The 22,500-nt window shown below is 43.3% G+C and overlaps 1 protein-coding gene across 2 annotated transcripts in view; it reads right to left on the bottom strand.

The window, feature by feature from the left end:
- cacnb3b (calcium channel, voltage-dependent, beta 3b) overlaps nucleotides 1–19,847 on the bottom strand; it is a 23,230-nt gene extending 3,383 nt beyond the window's left edge. The window contains exons 1-13 of one of the 2 annotated variants that reach the window (XM_023427716.2): nucleotides 19,679–19,847; nucleotides 7,147–7,266; nucleotides 6,915–7,037; nucleotides 6,667–6,788; nucleotides 6,386–6,438; nucleotides 5,982–6,001; nucleotides 5,766–5,846; nucleotides 2,668–2,726; nucleotides 2,297–2,397; nucleotides 2,006–2,157; nucleotides 779–874; nucleotides 506–676; nucleotides 367–414 (exon numbers count right to left, since the gene is read on the bottom strand). In XM_023427716.2, the coding sequence (XP_023283484.1) occupies nucleotides 385–414; nucleotides 506–676; nucleotides 779–874; nucleotides 2,006–2,157; nucleotides 2,297–2,397; nucleotides 2,668–2,726; nucleotides 5,766–5,846; nucleotides 5,982–6,001; nucleotides 6,386–6,438; nucleotides 6,667–6,788; nucleotides 6,915–7,037; nucleotides 7,147–7,266; nucleotides 19,679–19,717 (1,167 nt within the window). In that variant the 5' untranslated portion in view covers nucleotides 19,718–19,847 and the 3' untranslated portion in view covers nucleotides 367–384. The remainder of the gene's footprint in view (nucleotides 1–366; nucleotides 415–505; nucleotides 677–778; nucleotides 875–2,005; nucleotides 2,158–2,296; nucleotides 2,398–2,667; nucleotides 2,727–5,765; nucleotides 5,847–5,981; nucleotides 6,002–6,385; nucleotides 6,439–6,666; nucleotides 6,789–6,914; nucleotides 7,038–7,146; nucleotides 7,267–19,678) is intronic. The other variant, XM_023427715.1, reaches the window with a different exon arrangement.
- Between the last annotated feature and the right edge of the window lie 2,653 nt (nucleotides 19,848–22,500).

The raw sequence follows: 22,500 nt of genomic DNA on the forward strand, positions 1-22,500 counted from the left end.
GGGGGGGCGAACAGAGAAGGCTCAGTCACCTTTATTCCTCAGCCGAGATTGTGAAATAGCTAATAGAGCTTTGGCTGAGGACCTCAGGTTGCGACTGAGCACATATGGTGTCAGTAAGTCTGAGATGTACTCAGGTGCAAGTCCAGAGCAATCCTCAAAAGTCATAAATAAAATCTTAAAATCAATTCTAAAATTTACTGGAAGCCAATGAAGAGACTCTAAGATGGGATTGATATGCTCTTTTTTTTAGTTTTAGTAAGAAGTCTGGCTGCTGCATTTTGGACATTTAAGGACATAGCACAGTACCAGACCCAGAAGTAAAAGAGACAAAGACTAAGTAAAAAATAGAAACAAATTTCTTCTCACCTATGGCCGGGGTAGTGATCATTCTATCAACTCTTGAGTCTCAGAAAACTAGTGAATGGACACAGGAGGCAGAAAAGATGTGATTAATAATGCAACCAGAACGTTAAGAAATGAAGGATTAGTTGAATACGTGTCTCACTTGTTGGCTGGAGTTAGCTGAGGGTGGGGTGATCACGCTTTGGTCCAGTAAGGGGTTAACAGGGGCAGAACAGGGGAGGTGCGTAGCCCGCCAGTAAATTTCCAGGTACTCCGCAAGGTGTTCACAGGCATCGTCCAGCTGATTCTCATCCAGGATGACATCAAACATCTCCTAATGAGTCAAAGATAGGAACACGAGTGATGAGACAGAGAGGTTATACCGCTCAGTGTCCGTAAAAGATCCCTGTATGAGTGTCTGAGCAGAGAGACGTACAGGTGGGCACTGAGCTAGCTTGTCCCCCGCCATCATCTGAACGTTGAGGTGTTTGCTTTGTGACTTCCCTCGAGATTTGATCAGCCTTTGAAGAACCTGTGGGATGAGCCAGAGACAAAGACAGTCGAGCAAAACTCAAGGTTATTGAATTCATGGTTCTGAGTTGATTTCCTTCATCCCTCCATTCCTTAATCATCACTGTAAAGGATTAAAAATGCTCATCACATGCTCTGAGAGTCCAAGATGACATCCTCAGATATCTCGTTTTAACTCCAAAACCCAGAGACATTCAGTTTGCAGAGGTCAAATCACTATGAAAATAGCTGCTGATTCATTTTCTGTTGATTAACTAATTGATGATTCCAATTTTTCACCTCTAATTTTAAGAAAGTAAATAAGTAAAGTTTATTTATATAGCACCATTCACAGAACTTGGCTTGAAAAACACAGTCACCTCTGGTTTTATAGCAAGTTCGAGGGACAGCCTGTCATTTTTGCTCAGCAGGCCATAAGAGCCGAATCGGCCGTATAAAGGAGGAGGTCAGCAATATATCGGGGTGTTGACCGTGCAAAGCTCTAAAGGGGAGCACCAGTGTCTTAAAATGGATTTAGAGTTTGATTGGGAGCCAGTGCAAGGAGGATAAAATTGGTGTGATTTGTGATCTATTGTTATTTCTGATCTGCTTTTTGGACGGTTTGGAGACGGTCCAAAGAAGTTTGATCCAGGCAGGTAAAAAGAGTGTTATAATAATCTAAACAAGAAGCATGAATAATCATCTCCAGCTCAACCTTGGTCACCACAGATGTTAATTTGGCAACATTCCTCAAATGGAAAGAAGATGAGTTGGCTGACGGGAACTGGTCGAAGATGACACATTAATTTCTAAGGTTGAACACAACCATCGAATGACCCCATATGTTGCTTGATATTTAAGATATTTTCAGGAGCTTATTTACATTTAGCTGAAGGCAGTTGTCAGTCATCCAAGTTTAACAGAAACCAAACATTTATTTGGACAATGGACAATGGGTTTCTCTCATCAGGTTTCAAAGAGCAGTACATCTGGATATCATCAGCATAAAAATGATAAGAGGTGCCGCTATAATCCGTCCTAGGGGCAGCATATGTATCAAGAGCATTATTTTGATAATAATCAATAACTGTATAGGCAAAAACTTGAGTCTTGAATGAATTTCTTTGTGAAGTTTGCGTGTGTTGTGCTCTACTTTAGGCGAGGACACTTTGACGTAGACGATGATGGGGGCCAGAGAGGTTTTGAGGAGCTGTGCTGGGTGGTTGATGGTGTCTGCATCCAGAACGACCAGCTGAAGAGACTTGGCCAGCTCAAAGATCCTCTCTATCTCACTCTGGACCTCAGCTGTGGGCAAACCAAAGAAAGAGAGGCAGGTGTGTGAGACACGTCTAACAAGTTTATCACAGACTTAACATTAAAGAAAGAACAAGCATCTGTTTAATCTTTATTTAGCAAAAAAAACCACCAAAGACACGTCACTCACCAAGACTGGAGCGAGTGTTGGATCTTTCCATTATTGCCTTCTTGTTCAGCACTGAGCGCTTCGCCAGTGACAGATCAGCAGTCACCCGCGTAATAGAGATCCTAAAGGAGAAGCGACTTATCACAGCACATCCACAACTGTTCCATTTCAAAGGATGAGATGAACTTGTACTCTCTTGCAGCTAAAAATAAATCATCATCATCATCATCGTCATCATCATCATCATCATCATCATCATCATCGTCATCATGTGTCCTATCGACCATGACAACGTGCTGGGCAGAATCCCACGAGCAGCTCTGGAGCTCAGTCACAGTGTTACCGTACAGTGAGCTGCAGCTGCAGAGAGCAGTGCAGACAGCCGTACCCACCTGCCGTCAAATCTGTGCTTGAGGAAGTCAAACAAGGCTTTCTGCATCATGTCTGTTACCTAGGCGACAGATAGGGAGAAGGAAGAGTTGAGAGAAGTTAGGAGAGACTACACACCTATGCACCACGTTATCACTTATATTTTTCATTGACTTTCTTCTGATTTTTTTCTTGTCCCCTTATTTAGCATTTAAGAGCACTACATCAACATTTACAGAATGGTTTTTATAACACTACACTTGTTGGAGCAGATATAAGGAAACTTTTAAATGTCTTTTAATCTATAGCTTGTGTCAAAACTTACAACTCCTCCTCTGAAGACACATTCTCTATTATCACAACACTGTTTTACTATACTGTCATGCATTATGTGTTTATACCCCAGCCTACACTTATGGATGCGAGAGGAGTTATAGTTGTATAGTTGTATGTAGTTATAGACAATTATTATTATATTATATTATATTGTATATATTATATTTTTCTATTTACATACATTTTACAATATCATTATAGCTTTTTTTTTTTTATTTCATTATTTTCATTATATTCCCCCTACAAATACATTTATATTACATTATTAATGTCCATTTTAATTTCCCTTTCACCCTCTGTCAAGACAGATACAAAACACAACTACAACTACAACTACATCACATATAAACCGTGAAACACACCCACACACTCACTCACTCACTCACACGCGCACACACACACACACCATATACATTACACATCATATTCTTTTCATTTCTTTATCTCTTATTGTTTTTGTCATGTACATGCCTGTCCATGTGTATCCTTCGTTTCACACTTGTTTTTGTTATGCAAAGTCACTAATTAAAAATAAATAAATAGATAAAATAATAAGCACATATATCTTACATTTTTTTACATACTGCTTATGTATCTACTAAATAAGAGAACTAAAGCAAAATGTTGCCTTGGCCTTTGAGTGTTGGACAGAATAGTCACTGTCAAATTTATACGATCTCTTTTACACGAGTGACCTGGTAGCAAAAAAAGAAATGGCAGCAAAATAGTCACGTGAGAACATACACAATCAATTTGGCACATTCACATTTAGCACGATATGACAGGAAATACATTAAAGTAAACGTATTCTTTCATTTTTAAAACAATTACTCTCCTCAGGAAGGACCCGAACAGACACTCTCAGTACAGATAGCAATGAGCACCATTAAGGATGACATGGATAGAGATAGTGTGTGTTTGCCTGTGTGTGTGTGTGTGTGTGTGTGTGTGTGTGTGTGTGCGCGCGCGCATGTACAGTGTGAGGATGAAGTGAATCAGTCTATTTTCAAACAGCCCTGAAAAATGTATGGCCTTCAGAATAGGGGATGAAGCGCACAGTGGCGTCGCTCCTCTATGTTGTAGGAGAGAGAGAGAGAGAGGGCGATGGAGAAAGAGAGAGAGGGGAAGAGAGCGTAAGAGCGGAAAAGAGGGAGGCTATGTTCAAGAACAAGACTGAGCAACTGAAAATAATATGCACAGGGAAGACAAAGCAGAGGGAAAGCAAGCGAGAGGGGGAGGCAGGCTGGCGTTCACCACTGGAGCATCCCCAAAGCACATCACCAGAGCGATACATAAATATTTCACACGCACGAAATAAACGGCTCGGCACACATCCTGCGCAGTCACAGAGGACGGAGCGAGGCAGAGAGAAAATACTGAAGACTCTCTGTCCAATGACACGCCTCACGTTTCAACATGTCCGTCTGCAGATTCATTGGAAAACTGAGACTAATCGTGCTTAAGTGCAAAGTGTTTTCATACATCTCATCCTATGCGCGTCACATGGAGTTTTAGTATAGGAGGACATCACAGACAGAAGCTGATAGGAAGGGGCATGCGTGCAGTTCAGTATCACAGATACAGAAAATGGATCTAAGATTCCTGCTGTGTGTGCTATAATTTCATCAGGATGTGACTGTGGTGTTTTGTATCAGTGTTAATGGGATAATGGAGGCGAGAGTGATTCCCTTTAGATCAAACCAGGCAAGTCCATATTGGACCAGAAAGCACAATCCAGATGGAAGTTGAACAAACAAAGGCAGTGCAGCGAAGAAAAAAAAAAACAGAATAGACTGAACTGTGTTAACACTTATTTTCATTACTGATTTACTTTTTGTAATTTTTTTTCATTTAATCAAATCAAAGTGTATTAAATTAGGATAAATACCAGCAGAAATCACCACAGCATAAACCTTAAAATTGCTTATTTGTCAAACAGTAAAACAAGACAACGTGCTAGCACGTCTCTCAAGCTGCATTTAAACACAGCAGCGCTTTGGGCTAAATGCAAACATCAGCATGCGAACATGCTCACATTGACAATGCAAAGATGTTGATGTTTACCATGTTCACCATCTTGGTTTAGCATGTTAGCATGATAACGTTTGTTAATCAGCGCTGAACACAGCTGAGGCTGCTGCAAATGTCATCAGTGTTTCATAATTCATAGGTCTGTACCAGATTTCAAGGCAATCCATCCAGTAGTTGCTGAGACATGTCATTCAAAACTGCAAATGTCAACTTCATGGTGGCACTAAAGGAAAAGCCAGGGATGACCAAAGTCAGTGGGATTCATCCTCTGGGCACCATGAATGTCACATGGCAGTCTATCCAAAAGATGTTGAAGCATTGCAGCCTGGACCACAGTGGTTGACCAACCCACATACTGGCATCCCTAGAGCTGTATAGCATTACTAAAGTCTAATTTTTTAGCCCTAGATGTTTATTATTTTACTTTATAAATGACTTAAACCATGAAGTGCAGGGTTTGAACATTTCCCTGTGTATGCTCCAATACTCCTTCTGATCTGACCCAGAGAAACGTTTTTCAGTGATAATGAATCATTTTTTCTACAAACGAAACCTGTCTGGCTTTAAACTATGAATTTTATCAAGAACTAAAAGAAAATCATTGGTTAATTTTCTTTTGATTGACTAATTGACTAATTCACTGGCTAATCATTTCAGCACAAAGTCCATATCTAAACACATCCAGATAATTACTCCCAACACAAAGCAGAACCAATCTATACTAACTGTGGAGCAGTATTGAAGGTTGTCTCACCTCATATCCTTTCAGTGAAGGACCCACCAGCACCACCGGCCGCATAGAAGGAACCACGTCATATGGAGGAACGTGTTCAGTCTGCACAGGCCACAAGCACAGACAAGGTTTGTAGGTGGGAAATGTAAAGCATGTGAAAGTGAATTTAGTGGCTAACACAGCTAAAAGACCGGCAACTAGTCGCTGGTACACAGTGGAGGACACTGACAAACATACCTGTTTCTGCTTCTGTTTGGCTTTCAGAATAAACAGAGACGGCCATTAGGCAAGAAGTAGAATAACTAATAAAAGTCATTACCTCAGCAGAAAATATTTGAATTTTTGCGGCTCTGTAGAAGTGCACTAACAAAGAAAACATCCATGTAATGCTGGGCTGAGGAAAAGTACTTTTACATTAGCCTGTAAACTTAAGATCACAATTCAGTATAATCATTAAGTTTAGACTGATGTAAAAGGTAAAGTGTGCTCATATGATGTTTCCCAGCATGTATCACTTGGTGAAGGGAACATTTTATCCCAGGAATAGTCACTGTATGTAAATCTAACCCTGTGAGAGCGTGCAGTCCCAGTAGGGGCAGAGCAGACAGACGCGGCAGCAGGACTCCTCCGGTCTCACTTACCTGCAGATGGTGGGGTGGACCTCCGGCCTCCGGATGAAGCGTTCCCTCCTTTCCTGTGGAGCAACATAATGCAGAGCTTCATTATGCGTGAATCCCCTCAGGAGGCAATTTAGAGAGAAGGACTTTGAAAACAGAGCAACACATGAGCAAGAACTAGTTATATCCAAAAGAATGTTTTCAAAGACTGTGTGAGACAGGAAGCTGGTAGAATTAGGGCAACGGGGAGACACGGGCAGAGACGCAAAGACAAGAGTGATACTGGATACTGTGTGACCTCTGACCTTGCTGCTGCTTTCTGCTCTTGTTTTATCCTCATGGCTTCAAGTTTGACCGGGCTCGGGATGAAAGTGATGTCTGCCCCTTCCTTCACCAGCCGACCAATCCACCAATCATTGTTGTATTTCTGCATGACCGTGAAACACAACTTATATGACTGAGAAGTTATGCTGCAAACATGATGACAGTGTATACTGTATGTGCAGGTGGCAGTGACAGTAATGTAATAATCTCAGCGCTGAAGGCCTCTCACCTCTTTTATGTGCAGAAAGTCTTTGGTTTCAAAGTTAATAGCAGCACCTTGGACTGGACAATCTTCATCAAGGGCTCCACAGTAACTCACATTGGTTTTCACTGCAAATGCTACTGGTTTAGACTGTTGCAAGACAAAGAAAGTAAGAAATATTCATGAGAGTCCGTACTTTACACACTGCCCCTCAGGAAGTGAAGGAGCAAGCTTTGACCTCTGACCCTCGGGCTCTCACCTTGGCTCTCTCCAGCTGCAGCTGAGCCTGGCGCTCGGCTTCACGCCGAGACGCCTCCTGGTCCTCCTCCAGGGACAGGTCGGAATCAGAGGGTCGACTAGTGTAGGAATCGGCTGAACCCTGAAAGAAAGGAGGACAGGAGAGGAATAACTGTTACAGCCAGAGCAGAGAGCAGTACTGTACTGTACTATTGTGATGGATTTAACCAGCACAACACAGTACCTAACACCTCATAGCAGCTGTTTGGAATTACTCATGATATAGTAACTGTTGAGTCATGATGGCTCAGATGCAGCTCCACCTACATCTCCCTCTGTGTCCTCCATGTCATTCCCCTTGTTCAACCTGTCTGTAAACCTGACTGTCCTTTCCAGAAGCCATGTGATCCAGCCTGCAAGTTCCTGCAGCTTTCCAAAGCAGCCCTCTCAGGGGAGCATGTGCGTGAGTACTGCAACAACACCAGCAACCAGTGGAGCACTGTTGGTTATTTATCCACTCAGCCAGGAACACCAGATGTTGGCGAAAGCCCAGAGCCTTCAACCAGGTAAACAAACTACGACACAACTCTGGATAATACAAGATAATGCGACAAAATCCAGCCTTCAATCCATTTTCTTAGAGTCCACATTGTTCTGGATTAACAAAGGTTGTGGTATAATATGTCACAAGACAAAGCAAATTGAATAATTATGTTTTGAGTTTGGGTTCTGAATTCTGAGTTTGGTTATCAGTGAGTCAAAATATTGTCATTTATATCGGAATTAAAACAATTAAATGCATATATTTGAATTTCAACACAATTTCAAGCCAAATAAGCACAATTTCAAAGTTTCAGTCATATGTCAGCTGACATCTGAGAGTATGATTTATAATTGAATAAAACCTTAAGTTTGTGGCAACAGCCTGGTATTTAAGAATATTCAAAAACACCAATAATCATTTCAAATCCCTTTAACAAGAACATCCCATTTCTGAACTACACAGAGAAAACAAAAAAGCTATCTGTTCTCTGTGAAACGCTGTAATGGAAAATAATAAAAACAGATTTCAGACAGATGCAGAACCTGTTACCCTCTTTACACTTAATAATAATAACAACTTTACTTACAAAGCACATTTAAAATCACAGTTACTAAGTGTTTTACAGTAAAGCACATGTAAACTTCCATTCTGTTAAAACCCTGACAAAGCTCACCTCAGAAGATCCTACATTTGTCCTCTCACTCCATCAGCAGCTGGCTCTCCCCCCAGTGGCTGCAGTCCCAGCTGGGTGCAGGGCTGGAAGACTCCTCACATACCAAACAGGATCACCCACATACGACAGCCAAATATAGCTCCATAACCACGTCATCCTTCTTTTACCTTTTTTTTTTTCCCCCTCAACCTGTCTCCTACTCCATCCTCCCTTCCCTCCTCCCTCCCTCCCTCCCTCCCTCCCCGGCTCTGACTCTCCTTTGCTTTTTCCCTCTGCCCTCCAAAAATCTTTTTCAGCTGAATCCAGTGCAGAGTGTGTGGATATCATTTAAATATCAAAGCCTGCCAGAGGTGGAGCAGAATCTGAAGGGGCTACCAGCAGTAAAAATAAAACCTAATTAAAGCACAACTGCTTATGGATGAGAAAGAAGTGCAAGGAAGGAGGTATTCTGAAGTGCAGACAAAATATCCATGCATCTTCTTCAACTATTCTGATTTCACTTTTATATGGTTTTGCACTGTATTGAAAATATCCCTTGTTGATTATAAAATCACATATAAGAGAATAATAAAAATCCTTTGAGGCTCATGGACACCAGTCCCAGGACCTCAATCCTTAAGCAGCACACTGCTCTGCTTAAAACTGCATGGATTCCCAAAGAGCTTCAGGGAAAATAGATAAATAGTAAAAAAATATAAAATAGTCGGATTATCTTTTTTGTCTTCTTTTTGAGTTTTGAATCGTGCAAAACCTTGTGCATAGATTTCAGGGGCAGACGCAGAGAACCAGGTATCAAGGATAACAACAATAGTAACAACGATGGCCTCCACTTTTAACAAGAGTGTTGACAATAGCAGACAAATGTACTGGACTGTAATATGATTACAGTGCTGCACTGCCCATTTTCTTGTGCGTAAAATTGTGTGTATGTAATGTACAGTAAATTAGTACAGTAAATAATAGTGTTTTTAGAGTGCAACATAATAAACTCTGAAGTCTACTTTTTGTGTAAACAAAGGGTTTTTAAATTTCTTTCAGTTGTGTGGGAACTTCTACGTGACAGCATGTGAACTGGTGTCGCTCTGTCTGCTTCCATCTCTTCCTCCTCAGTGCTTCTCACCTGCATCATAAGTGACTGATATTCACATGTTATAACCAATTGAACTGCAGAGTCATGTCACTTCAGTGGTATCTCTGGCACATCCCACGGCGCTGCGTCTTTGAATGACACAGCACCATGGGATGTTTCCAAGTCGCCAGGACAGATACTGAAACATCAAAAACATTATGGGCATGTACAGTGCAAGCTCTCAAAAGCTGTAACATTTTAAACCTGACGACCGATATGAAAATGCTGTAGGTAAGCTGAGATATGGTATGACGGTACTTGTAAATGTCCATCGACATTTATTAAAAATTGCAAAAAAAACCCCAAACATATCAGAGTCAACAACATATTTCACCACAGTGCGCTCTCAGTGTGTCTTTAGACAAACTCAGTCTGCCTTATTGCAGAGCTTTCACTCTAAAAACCCTGCTGCTCACCTCACAACACTGGGATCAATAGTGGAATCTGATATAATCACAGACACGCAGGTCTCTGTGTTGGGAAACTCACAGCCCATCGTGTTTTCTTGACTGTCTTGACTTTTAAAACTACAAACGCCCACTCAGTCGTCCTCGTAAAAAAGAGAAGAAACAAGAGAAAAAGGAAGATAATGAGAAATCCCTCACATACTGGAAGTCCTACTGGAAACTGAAACATGAGATAATGACTCTGCAGCAGTTGTGCATTTTCACCAGCAGAGGGAAGCATGCACATTGCAAACAACTTGCCTTTATCAAAGAGCCAACTGTGAATGACACTTTCCTCAATGCATGATTCAGTGACTGGTCATCTGTTTATACTTGATCTTCATTTTTGGAGTCAGTGTACAATATTTGATGAAAACTTGAATCGGCTACATATTTATGTAGATATATAAACTATTTATTCATTTTTATTGGTTCTGTTTCAAAAATCGTCGTCTACAGTCTTTGCATTTTAAAAATTTAACACTCTGAGTGGCTGTTACACCCAAAGTAGCGTCACGAAACTGACTAAGCAAATAGAACCACAAGTGTGGGCTCAGTTAGATTATTTAGAGGTGGGAATGACTAACAAAATAACAGAGTCAAAATCCATGACGTTCAACAGATGGGCCTCCCAGCGAGGTACAAGTTCAAAGCTGAGCTGTTAAGACAGAGAAGGTTGATAAACTGCATGTGTACAGTATGTCCAAAGAAGATGAGGGAGGGACGAGAGGAGAAGTGGGGAGATGCTGGCAAAGTGAGTGAACCAGAATAGACTTCTGCTGAGACAAGAGTGAGAGGGGAGGAGAGAAGACAAGATAAAAAGCAGAGAGAAGATGTCTCAGAGCAGACGGATGGGGGACTCGTGAATGAAGAGGTCGAGTTCGCATGCAGAGTGATTAAACAAAAAGGGGAGCATCAACAGCGTACCTTGTTACAGATGAGTCCTGTAGCGCTCGAGTCGGAGGCAGACATGATTCTGCTCTGCCAGCGCTCTCTTCCTCCCCCCCATTGCACAAAAAAGGCGGAACCCTCCTCCCCTCTGCCCGTGGTTACAGGGGGGAGAGAGAGAGGGAGGCGCGCTCAGACTAAGTGCTTCACAGCTGACGTTGCTGCGCCGCTTCAACAGCCATTTCCTATACAAAACTGATGCCCTGACTGCAGCATTGGTGTGTGCACACCCGCATACTGGTACAGTACAGTGGGACTGTTCAGTTTCGTGCCAGCTCTCATGTAAGAGAAGGAGCTTTCGTCTGGTTTCATGCATCCTCTCCTCTCTCTCCTCTTTCTCCTCTCCTCTCTCTCCTTTCCTCTCCTCTCTCTCCTCTTTCTCCTCTCCTCTCCTCTCTCTCCTCTCCTCTCTCTCCTATCCTCTCCTCTCTCTCCTCTCCTCTTCTCTCCTCTCTCTCCTATCCTCTCTCTCCTCTCCTCTCTCTCCTTTCCTCTCTCTCCTCTCCTCTCTCCTCTCCTCTCCTCTCCTCTACTCTCTCTCCTCTCCTCTCTCTCCTCTCCTCTCCTCTCCTCTCCTCTCTTCTACCCTGCCACATATCTCATGTATCCCTCTCCAGCTTCACAAGTTTTCCTCTCATGTCAATTCCCACTTTGAGAAATCCTGAAAAAGTGACGTGAAATCATCCCGCTCCATGGGCAGGTTTGTATGGTGTTTACTCTCTCACTGCAGAGTATCATTTTTCACTTGGGCACAGACAGAACTTCTATAAATAAGACAGAACAAAGACTGAGCAGTTATGTAAGCCGTGCTAAGTGTTATTAACAATAACCGAGCAAGGAAAAGCTGAGAGACAACTGGGTGTGTAATTGTAATTCCTCTGCCAATTAGTGCTTTTTGGAGCAAGCTCTCTTTGCTGAACAGGTGACCTCCTCAACAGTAATAAAGGCAAAACTAACACAGAGAGCACAGTTAGCGGAGGATGGGGAGACCGACGGAACATGAATCGAAGGATGAGGAGGAATAGCGGAGGGCAGGGCTGTGCCCGCCTGCCTGTCCTGCACCATCCTTCTGACAGGAAGGTGATGCATGAGCCTACAGAACCGAAATGCAGCGGTGAGTCAGCAGGCAGCCATCTAGAGTCCATCAGATGTCTTAATAAGCCAGGAGAGAGGCCTCTATTGTTGGAGACAGCCCCGTTGTTCCTGGCAAGCCAGAGCTGCATGCCCGCTCTCCAGGTCGCCCCAGGCACTGAGGACCCTACTTTGGCGTCCATTATACTGGCAGCATGCGCTCTCTCACACTCATTCAACTTTGGCTGCTTAAGAATTAAGTGCACTCCACCAGGGCTTTTAGCAAGAAATGTCTCAGGGCTATATTTCTGCGTGGCTTTTTTAAAATTAAAGGGAAGCAGCCAGGCAAGCATACACACACACACACACACACACACACACACACGCACACAAATTATTGTAGTTAGAGCAACTTGCTCCCTCAGATGCCTCTGGAACAGAGAAGATAGGGTGACTATTTTCATCATTAGCGCTGCGCATGAAGCATCCATTGAGTAACACAGCTCTTCAAACAGTGGGAGAGGAATGCAGCGATGGAGGGAACGAAAACGGAAGAAACAAAAAGAGAGCTAGAAAGAGGGAGGGAGGGAAGGACGGAGGGAGGGAGAGGGAGGAACAAAACATGCCTATATAGCAAATTTGATTGATGGAGCAAGAGAGAGAGAGAGAGAGAGAAAGAGAGAGAGAGAACTTAAACACTCACAAAACTCCATGAAAAGTGTTTTTTTTTTATAAATATAATGTAATTTTTCTGCTTTGCCAGTGTTAACTCTGCAAGCTCTTCATATTGACGTGAGAAAGACAAGGGGGAAAGGTTAGAGAGTGAGAGCAGAGAGACAAGAAGGAAAGAGGAGAGGAGGAAGAGTACATTAGAACAATAGGACCAGAGATTAACAGCAGACGCTTTTACTTTTTATTATTTTCTTCTTCTTTTTTTTCTTTTTTTTTGCTGTTCAGTCAGTCTAAATATAGCTCTCCTCTCTCTCCTCGCCCCTCTCCTCTTCTCCTCTCCTTACACCCCTCCCTCCCATCTCATACTGGGGTTGACAGTGGGGAGAGGATAGTGGAGGATTGTCAAAGTTCACTGAGTTTTGATGAATTCCCTCCAGAAAGAGCAAAGCAGATCTGAGACTGTCTCAGCTATATTCACTGAAGCCAGATAGCCCATCTGAATGTGAACGAAGCGCCTGCACGGAGGAGAAGAGCAGTGTCTCTGTTCGGTCTGCGGCGTGTATACAGTCTCCGCAGTGATGTTTTCTCTTCTCTCCCAAACAATAATATTACATACAGTGCTCGGGCCTCCTGGCGCCTTCATGCAGGTGTTCTTCATAATGTTTCTTTTTTTAGCGCTTTTCACTCAAGTTCACGCAGGCCCTCACGACCAAAGAGAAACACAGAGACGAGAACTTGAGCGAGGTGGGTGTGGGAACATGTCTCATAACGACATCCAGAACTTAATGTAATTTGTCAGCCAAGCTATATTTGGATCAGTGACAAGCTAATTCTCATCAAAGCGCGGCTATTTACTCGTGCTGGTACGGTTGTGGTGTTTTTTTATGTTTTTCTACCAACTTATATTTTTGAATATTAAATGCAACAATAAATCTGAAGGTTTGACATGCCCCTTTTTTGCAAGTGTTTTTGCTACCAGAGAGCTGCCCAGCGCAACCACACTCTCCTGTAGGTGCTGTTAGCGCCCGAGAAGCTCTGCACCAACTGGGACCTAAGCAGCTTTCTAAAGGAGACTCCAGCGTTTTCCCAGCACATCTAGAGGTTCAGCCTTCGCAGTCACCTGCCGCCATGTTTCCCACCCTTTGACTTGTGAAGAAGCACGTTACTATCTGTGCGCAGTGGGAGCTGATGCAGCATTACGGGCAGAGGTGGATCATGGAGAGCCAGAGAGAAGGTCTCCTGACAGTGCAACCAGAGTAGGGGCAGAGTGGATCAATAGGAGAGCCACCCAGATTGATACTCCATCCTGTCCCGAGCGAGCTCCACCCTCCTCCTGCTCTAATGTTACCTCAGGATACTTTCTCCTTCTTCTGCCTGTAATGAGCCCTTGGCAGATCCTGCAGCCTATAAATAAACACTTTCAAGTAATTTCAACACACGCTACACAACAGCTCTCTCACCCAAGAGCGGAATGCAACAGCAGAACGGAGATTTAAGAACAAGGGACATCTTGTATGAGCCAGCTACAAAGAGGAATGCTACTGATGCAATGAGGGCGATGTAATGACGTGAATCATCACAGAGGGGTCGACGGTGAAGCCGGCACACATAGTGGAGGAAGAGGAGCGGGGCGCAGCGAGCCCAGTCAGGGATCTCTATCTTTCATCCACGCTGTCGACTCGGCCTTGCCGGCTATGCTGTGCATACTTAGGCTTTCATCCCTCCAGGGATCCCTCAACCTGACTTCACCAAACTGCTTCAAAGTGCAGAGAGGCTGGAGCTAACCCACATAGAGCTGTGTACCTACAGTGCAGCACAGAGCGGCACAGCACTGCTGCATCCTTCATTAAATCAGATGTATTTGTTAGAAGCTGACCTGATTTAGGCTCTAGGTTTGAGTTGGGCCTAATTGGTGCGTCTTGACTGGTGGGCTGGGCAAACTGAGGGAATGTCAGACTTATCAATATGTAATGGTGCCCTACATATTCGCACATTCCAGCTTTACATCTAAAAGGAGAACGTTTTCTCTCGTCTCTACATGAGGTTGGTTTATCTAAACACTAGAGATTGCAGATGTTGCAGCCAATTTAGCTGAATAATGTGGAGATGTTTAAAATAGCAGAACGGAGAGATTTCCTCGATAAGACCAGCTAAACAGATGTCGTGATAAAATGAGAGCGCGTACTTCGTTACATTATGACTTTGTTCTTGTCTTTATAGTATAAATCTTTACCTTTTAAAACAGGGTTTCTACACAGGAACTCAAAGAAAGGCTGGAGCTGGAATCTTTGGCCCTCTCAACATTGCTGGTTCATCAAATTTAATCAAGGCATTGCACACTGATGCGCCAATACACACACATATGCACAAACACACACACACACACACAAAGCACTTCGCTCCTCACGGGACAGGCTTTTAGTGCTCTGTCTCATGCAGTATTTAATTGACCCCACACAGGAAGCCTAGCAGTCCCAAATGCACTCCTTCCCCCCATCAACAGAGAAAGCATGAACGCCTGCGAGTATGCCCACAGCTTCCCACCACTGCTCCTCTGTCACACAACTGCACTAAATGCCATTGTCTGCTGTAGTGCAACTCAGACTTGCTACAGAAATGTCAGCGCTGAGGGTGAGGAGTCTGGACATCCGTCAAATTTGTTCAAAACGCTCAAAATGTAGATGGAAATTCTGCCACGTCCCACTGTGACGGCCACGGACGTACATCAAGACAATTTCTCCAACTTTCAGTTAAAAATCACAAGCTGAACCGTCTTCCTGTTTCTATCAAGTGATCCTACATTTGATCAGGTATCACTGTATTATCCTTAAAATGTGTCTCATCAGTGTTTCCAGTGGCTATCAACACGATTTTCACCGAGGAGGAGATTAGATGGAGAAGAGATGGCAGCGTACTTACTCAGTTGGAGGTAGGAGAGCACACTCCCCGTCTCTCTTGCTCGCTCTCTCTGCTAGTCAGTCATGGTGTGCTCTCTCTCTTGGGTAACACTGAAGTGTACTGTAGCGTGCTTGTAAGCAGTCTATCCCTCTCTCTTTCTCTTCACCCCCCCCCTCCACCACCACCACCACCACCACCCTCTTATTCTCCACCACTCTCAGTACACAACCCTTTGCTACGTCAGTGAGGCTCTCTCTACTCTGCATATCATCCTTCCCACCCTCTCTCCTCCTCTCCTCCTTCATCTCTACCTCGCCTGTCCGGTGGGACTCTCTCTATCGCCAAGCGGACGCTAAGTTCATTCAGGACTCCATCATGATACGACATCACTGTGGCAAACAAGACGACCATGTGACGCTCTGTTGGAAGAGGCTCATAGAATGTAACAGCAATCAACACTTTCAGATCCAGAGAGTCACACAGGCAAAGAAACAAAACAAAACAACACTTCTTGGATACAAGTGGCCAGATGTATGTGGACAACGGAATACACCTGAACATCTCATATCAAAACCTTCTCTGTGCAGAACAGTCTTGTTCTTCCTCAGAAAACCCCTTTCTTTGTGGTTTTATAGTCTAAACATCCATCACAAGTTGTAGCATTAAGTTTCTCTTTGATTGAAATTAGCTGGCCTTTCTCAAGCCATGTGAAACGGCCCCAGACCGAATCTACGCACAAGAAAATGGACGGGAGTGTCCACATATAACCATGATGCGTCACTCAAAAACACAAAATCTCAAAGGGGAAAAGTCTTCGATTTTTACAGTCCTATCACATCGTGTTTTTGCTTTTTTTTTCAGCCACTGTGGATTTCAACATGTCAGAAGCCAAAAGTTTAGAGACAGGAGAAAGTCTTATGGCGGTGAGGGGCTATGGGAGCCATGTTAGTTGTCTCTGTTCGACATGTGGAGCCGTCCCCAGTGTAGCCCTCTGTTCACCAAGTGTGTTGTGTAGACGTCATGGCTGGCTGTACTCTGACAGCTGCTCAGCCACTGAGTGCATGTGTTACGGATGTGTACAGATGTGGACGTGGGAGATTTTTAAAAAACAAAAAACTGTACAAACCAAGCCAACATCTCACGACAAGAAGGATGTAATTGTTCTATGTGTTAATTTGTGCACAGAATGTACAGCGTGAAATAAATAACATGCAAATAACGCACCATAAAACCATGACTGGATGATGTGAAAATCTCCAGCAAAGTTCAGATCCATAATTCATAGGAGAGGTTGCGGGAAACAGTGAGGTGGAGTAGGAAAAAAAAAAAAGAGAGAGAAGGAGAGAGAGAGACAGAGGAGGCATCCATTCGAATTCTGCATGAGCTGAAGATGTGAATAAAACATGAATGAATGAAGGTTTGAAAGTTAAACTCCACGGCGCTTTGCACTGAGCTGGAGAAAAGCAGAAAAAGGAGAGAGAGAGGGAGAGAGAGAGGGAGAGAGAGCAGCTTTAGGAGCTGCACCCAAGCATTGAGTGCAGATGTCTGTCAGTCTGTCCCACATGAAGCGCCTCTGTGGGCAGAGCTGCTGCTGGTGCATTATGGATGAGGGGCTATTTTAAGGCACTGGGGATGCTGATTTTTGATTTTTGAGTGGAGGGAGATGACACCTGGCTGCTGCCAAATCCTTTCATGAGGTTCGTGCAGTACTTGATGGGTTCAGACATGCAGGTACGGCGTGTGTTCCAACGCAGACCTGATCCCTGTTTGAAGTACACACACCCAGAGGAGGGAGGAGGCAAACAGACGGGTGGGATGCCAGGGAAGTGAGGGAGAGTGTCACCGAGCAGCGCTTCACACAGACTGGGTAGTTTATGTAGTGATGAAGCACAGATATATTACATAATATGTGCTTCTCTGAGCAGTTCATGTAACCCCTACACAGACAGTTTGTTCAAGCTGCCAATGTGAATATTACCAGTACTTTACATGTTTCTGCTTCATAATATGAAGCATATTATTATTAAATCAAGATGACTGTCTAGCTCACAGCTGACTAAATTAATTAAATGATAAATTAAATATTTTTGATTAATATTGGTGTTCATGTATAACATAATTACTCATGGGTACTTTACTCCTAACTGGGAATATGAAAGGGCACGAATGTACTCTTCATGCAACTGCAATGGAAATATTGGCATATGTATGAAAATAAAAATCATATTTCAAATTCACCAACTTTCAATTGTGTCCTCGGCTTCATGGTGCTGCCTACAATCTGACGAAATAATCTATTTGTCATATTGACAAGAAAAAGATTTTGGTTCAGCTCTGCTCCTTCACCAAATAGAGGAAAGGCAAAATAACAGAGAAAAATCTCATTCTAAAGCAAGTCTCCCCAAACCTCACTAAAAGTTATATACTCCACATAAAATGGCACAAATCACACAGGTCATTTGCAGCTTATTTTCCGAGAAGGAGATGTTTAATTTGAAGAGCGAAAGCAGCCTCAGTGGGACGCTGGAGAGACTTTTCACACTCACAGGATGAATCTAGTGCAGAGACACTGACTAGACTCCCTGCAGTTTGCCTACCAGACACACACTGAAGCAAATGATGCAATCATCAACTGTATGTTCTCTAGAGGACCTTTTCCCAGCTGGATAAGGCTGGTAGGACTGGCCGGCATAGTGCGTTTAGACTTTTCAGGCACCTTTAACACAGTCCAGACCCTCTGGGTGGGAAACAAGCTCATAGAATTACAGATGGACGCCCTGATGGTGTCCGTGGATGAGGGATTATCTCACCAGTGAGCCACGGTTTGTCAACCTTTCGCAAATTGTGCTGATTACGAATGACACAATATCTACCTCTTTATGTTTCGGTCTGTCTTGTTGTAAATCAAACCTCCAGGAAGTGACCACGGAGAAAAGAAAGCGGTGCCATCATGTCGTGGTAACCTCAGATTGTAAGAAGGTGTCAGGCTTGAGTAAGCAAATCAGGGAAAAATATCAATCATAAAAAGACCTAAAAAAAAAGATGAAAGGTTTTGTGATTTTTCTTTTTTTGTGGGGGGGGGGGTTACTTATTGCATGGTTGTTTCATCACACTTCTCTTCATATAATACCAGAATTCTCTGCTCTCTGTTCACCAGCAGATGAGAGTGGACTAAAAGAGTTAATGCATTTGTAAACATGGGATTACAATTTTGAGTCATTGAGATGAATATTGTTACATGACGTACGTTGGATGTTGCAATTCCATTGACAGCGATTACATCATCAGTGACTGCACACAACACTGCTAACAGAGGGAACTCTTTAACACTAAGTGTGACCCAGGCTCTTCACATCTGTTCTTTAGGTTGTCAGTGGCGTTTTTCCTGATGTCATTCTGTTGCAGAGTGTACTGAGAATATTATGTTCATAATGTGATTAACAAACACAACCCGAGTTAATGAAGGATGACTAGCAGAGTGTTAGTGTAGGTCAGGCTGACAGTGAGGGAGAGTTGCTGTGTTGTCATTTTGTTTGTACAGTCATGAGCAGTGGAATATGAAGGTTTTTCTCATCCAAATTTGAGTAAACACAGTTTTAGCACACTCTGGCTTCATGTATCATTTTATATGTGACAGAATGAGTATCATATGATCTTGTCCTGGAGCAAAACTGCAATTATTTCTCTCATAGCCTCTAAAAGAAGAATGCGGGAGCATGCAACGGACCCACTGTGGTGGATAATTGTGTTCATCTGTTGCTCCAGATGAACAGTTCTATCATTTTTGCTCAAAATGGTTATCATGAACATTTAAAAAAAAAAAAAAAAACCCCACTGCAGCCCAGCTCAGCTGCCCCTAATTTCTGCTGGCAGACTGACAGTACCAATGCATGCGAAGACAAAGATTCCCAGTGAGGTCAGCCTGTCTAATTTCATTATCGGTATCCCCACGAGGACCTGCTTCTACCTTTACTGCCTCATGTCTGGGGGTGCACCAACAAAAAAAGAAAAAGAAAAAAAAGAAGAAAAAGAAGCTCTGCACGATGCATGCAGCTCGCTTTTGAAACCCCTTCTTCGTGCAGCGCAGTAGCAGCCAACATCTCACTCAGTTCCCCCCCGACCACCTACCGGAGAGAGGCGAAAGAAGAGGAGAGAAGCTGAACGTGAACCAACCTCGTTGAGCAGAAAGACGCTTGAATTGGTCAGGGACATCCGCAGGTAACGGCGATCTCGGTCACCTCAGCACAACTTCGGTGGAAAAAAAAAAAAAAAAGCCACAGTTTGTTCAGTGAAGACGAACTAGAGGCAGAGCGCCGCGCCTCGTCCCAACATTTCCCCCACACGGGAGGAGACGGCTCGGCTGCTTCTCAGCGCTGCGTTTGGATGTGAAGCTCCGGCGGCATCTGCGCTGTGAAAGTCTGTAGTTTCTGGATCCACGGCATGATCAATGACTGTACACAAAGCCGCACACGCACGGACACACGGATGGATAGATTACAGCTTTCGTGATAAATTATGCAAGACCTGCACTTTTCACACAGCCCGGTCCCCCCGGGATTTCTGCGGGCTTCTTGTTCGGATTTGCTATTTTTGAATTTGAATATATGATGAACAACTGTGAGTTTGGCATCAGCCCTCTGCGAATCTGTGCCCTCAACTCACTCACCGACTCACCTGCTGTTCTTAGAATTTAACTACATGGGTTTCTATCTGATAAATTATTGACTCACTACCTTTTCGACCCAGTTATTAAAAACAAAAAGTGCCCCCCCCCCCCCTCCAGAAGGTTCAGCAGGATTTGATGCCTGTAGCGTGAAACTGATGTGAATGGATTGACTTGTTGAAGTGTCACTATAGTGATACAGTATGGTGAGAAAAACAACATAGTTACATATGGGTCCGTGTAAGGGAATGAACACAGTCTGAGAAGTCCCATCACATCATCTACTGTATATCTGCTGAGGCTGTCCAGGCAGGGAGGAAGGGAGGCAGGTCATCTCGGTTTTCACTGATCCAGCACTTTGCCCCCCCCCCCCCACACACACACACACACATCCTATAAATGCCTTCCATTTACAGAGGGCCAATCGACCGCCCCCAGTCAGGTATCTTATACTGCCAATGTCAAAAAGCAAGGAAGAAAGTCACTGTGGACACACACACACACACACACACACACACACACACACTCAGGGGCCTATAAAGTGGATTGTGGTTTGTTTGAATTTACTCTGCACTCAGATCAAGGCATCTTTAGTTGAGATCTACAAAACAGGAAATAAGATAATCTGAGAGATGTTACACAGCAACTGTTGCTTTCTGGTTACAATCCAGGGCAAATTAAAATTTAAAGCTCCCCTCCAAACATGTTCTAATATCTATTTTTTTTTTTAAAAACTGCTATGAATAATACATCTATCGTTCAATTCAAGAGTTTCACTGCTGGAAACAAGATTTCTCCTTCTTCTCTGTAAAGTCCATTCTCAGTGTTTATGCTCCGGAAATTTCCAGTGTCCAGGTCGGACTTGTGAAAGTTTTAAACCTTGTGATGCCACGTGCTTGTCGGCTCATCTTAATCTCTGATGTAAGGTGAAAAACTTTCCCTCTTCAGGCTGCAAAAGTGAAAACTGTTTTGGAGGATGCATCACTGCACAGTGAAGGTCAAACATCCAAGTGAAGTGACATAATGTAAAACACATTTATGAGTTGCCATCCCATGGGACTTCACATTGTGCTTCATATCCACTCGTGAGTTGTGGATGGTACAGGGACAAAACAACAGAGTGGTGGCCCATAAACTCTCGGTTATACGCCCTTCACCTCCAGCAACAACCATTCGTTTTATATCTTGTGTTTCCTCCAACCTCTTAGTTTCTCTGCAGAGAAATAATTCACAGTAATGGGCTTTCTACAGAGATGAGCCATGTTGAGGATCAATGGCGCCCACTGCTGGGCAAGCTGACGAAAATGGCAACGTGCAAGGTCAAAAAGTCTGAGACCACTTCATGGGGAACCTTTGGATGCCAATGTGGACAAAGTTACAATCACTGCAGTGTTATTAACCACTACATAAATATACTCTACTATAGCTAGAACTATGTAAAACACTGCGACTACAAGCTGTACACAGATAAGTAAAAGGCCCATGACACTCCTCCTCCTCCGGAGGAAGACCCCAGACTGAGAGAGACGACTCTAAGTGTGTGTCATTGTTTCTGGTTCTTTGCCATAATTCAACATCTGTCATTGTTTAATCTTTTGTGGTTGTTTTATGTTTCTTTTGGGGTTTTTTGTGTCACCTTGGGATTGGTTTGCATTTATTTTTCTGTGTTTTTTTTTTAACTGGACTTTAGGCCTTTCCAAGAAGAAATATTAAATCACTCTTAAGGAGGCTCTGAGGCCCAGAGGCCCGAGTTATCAGAGGGCCCCTGGACCTGTGCCCGGCAGTCCTGTTCAGTGTTCAGCGATGACTGTATTTTGAGTTGTGAACACTTCTAACCGCCGACACAAGACACTCGACACACACCCAAATTTCATTCCCTCTTGAGCATTGTTTGTATTTATTCTTTAATTGCACATTCCTTGTCTCATTTGTGACTCTTCTTTATTTTTATCTCAATGTATTTTATGTTGGTGTAGTTTTTTGGTAGCTTTAATTCTAGTTTATTAATGTTTTGTGATGTATACAGTAAAGTCTTTTAAAGTCACTCATCTGTTCTAGTGCTTCTCCTGCTCTGACCCTGGAATTTCCCGGCATGAGACCTGTGAAAGTGGAGTACACCTCATCTGTGTTATCATTAGTGGAATCAGGCTGTGAGGAGTATATGGTAGAGTAGTAGGTCTGTGTTGTAGGCCTACACTACTACATCATAACAGATCTACTCTGTATTGATGTAGTGTGTGTGTACACCAGGGTGACGACTTACTGCAAGCTGATGTTTAATGTTCCTGGTGGGAAACGTGAGGGTGTGTAGTTGTTTTAAAGGGTGAAAAGT

This window comes from Seriola lalandi, unplaced genomic scaffold (genome assembly GCF_002814215.2).
Source record: "Seriola lalandi dorsalis isolate HSWRI2012SDOR001 ecotype SW California unplaced genomic scaffold, Sedor1 jcf7180002054861, whole genome shotgun sequence".
Lineage (NCBI taxonomy): Eukaryota > Metazoa > Chordata > Actinopteri > Carangiformes > Carangidae > Seriola > Seriola lalandi.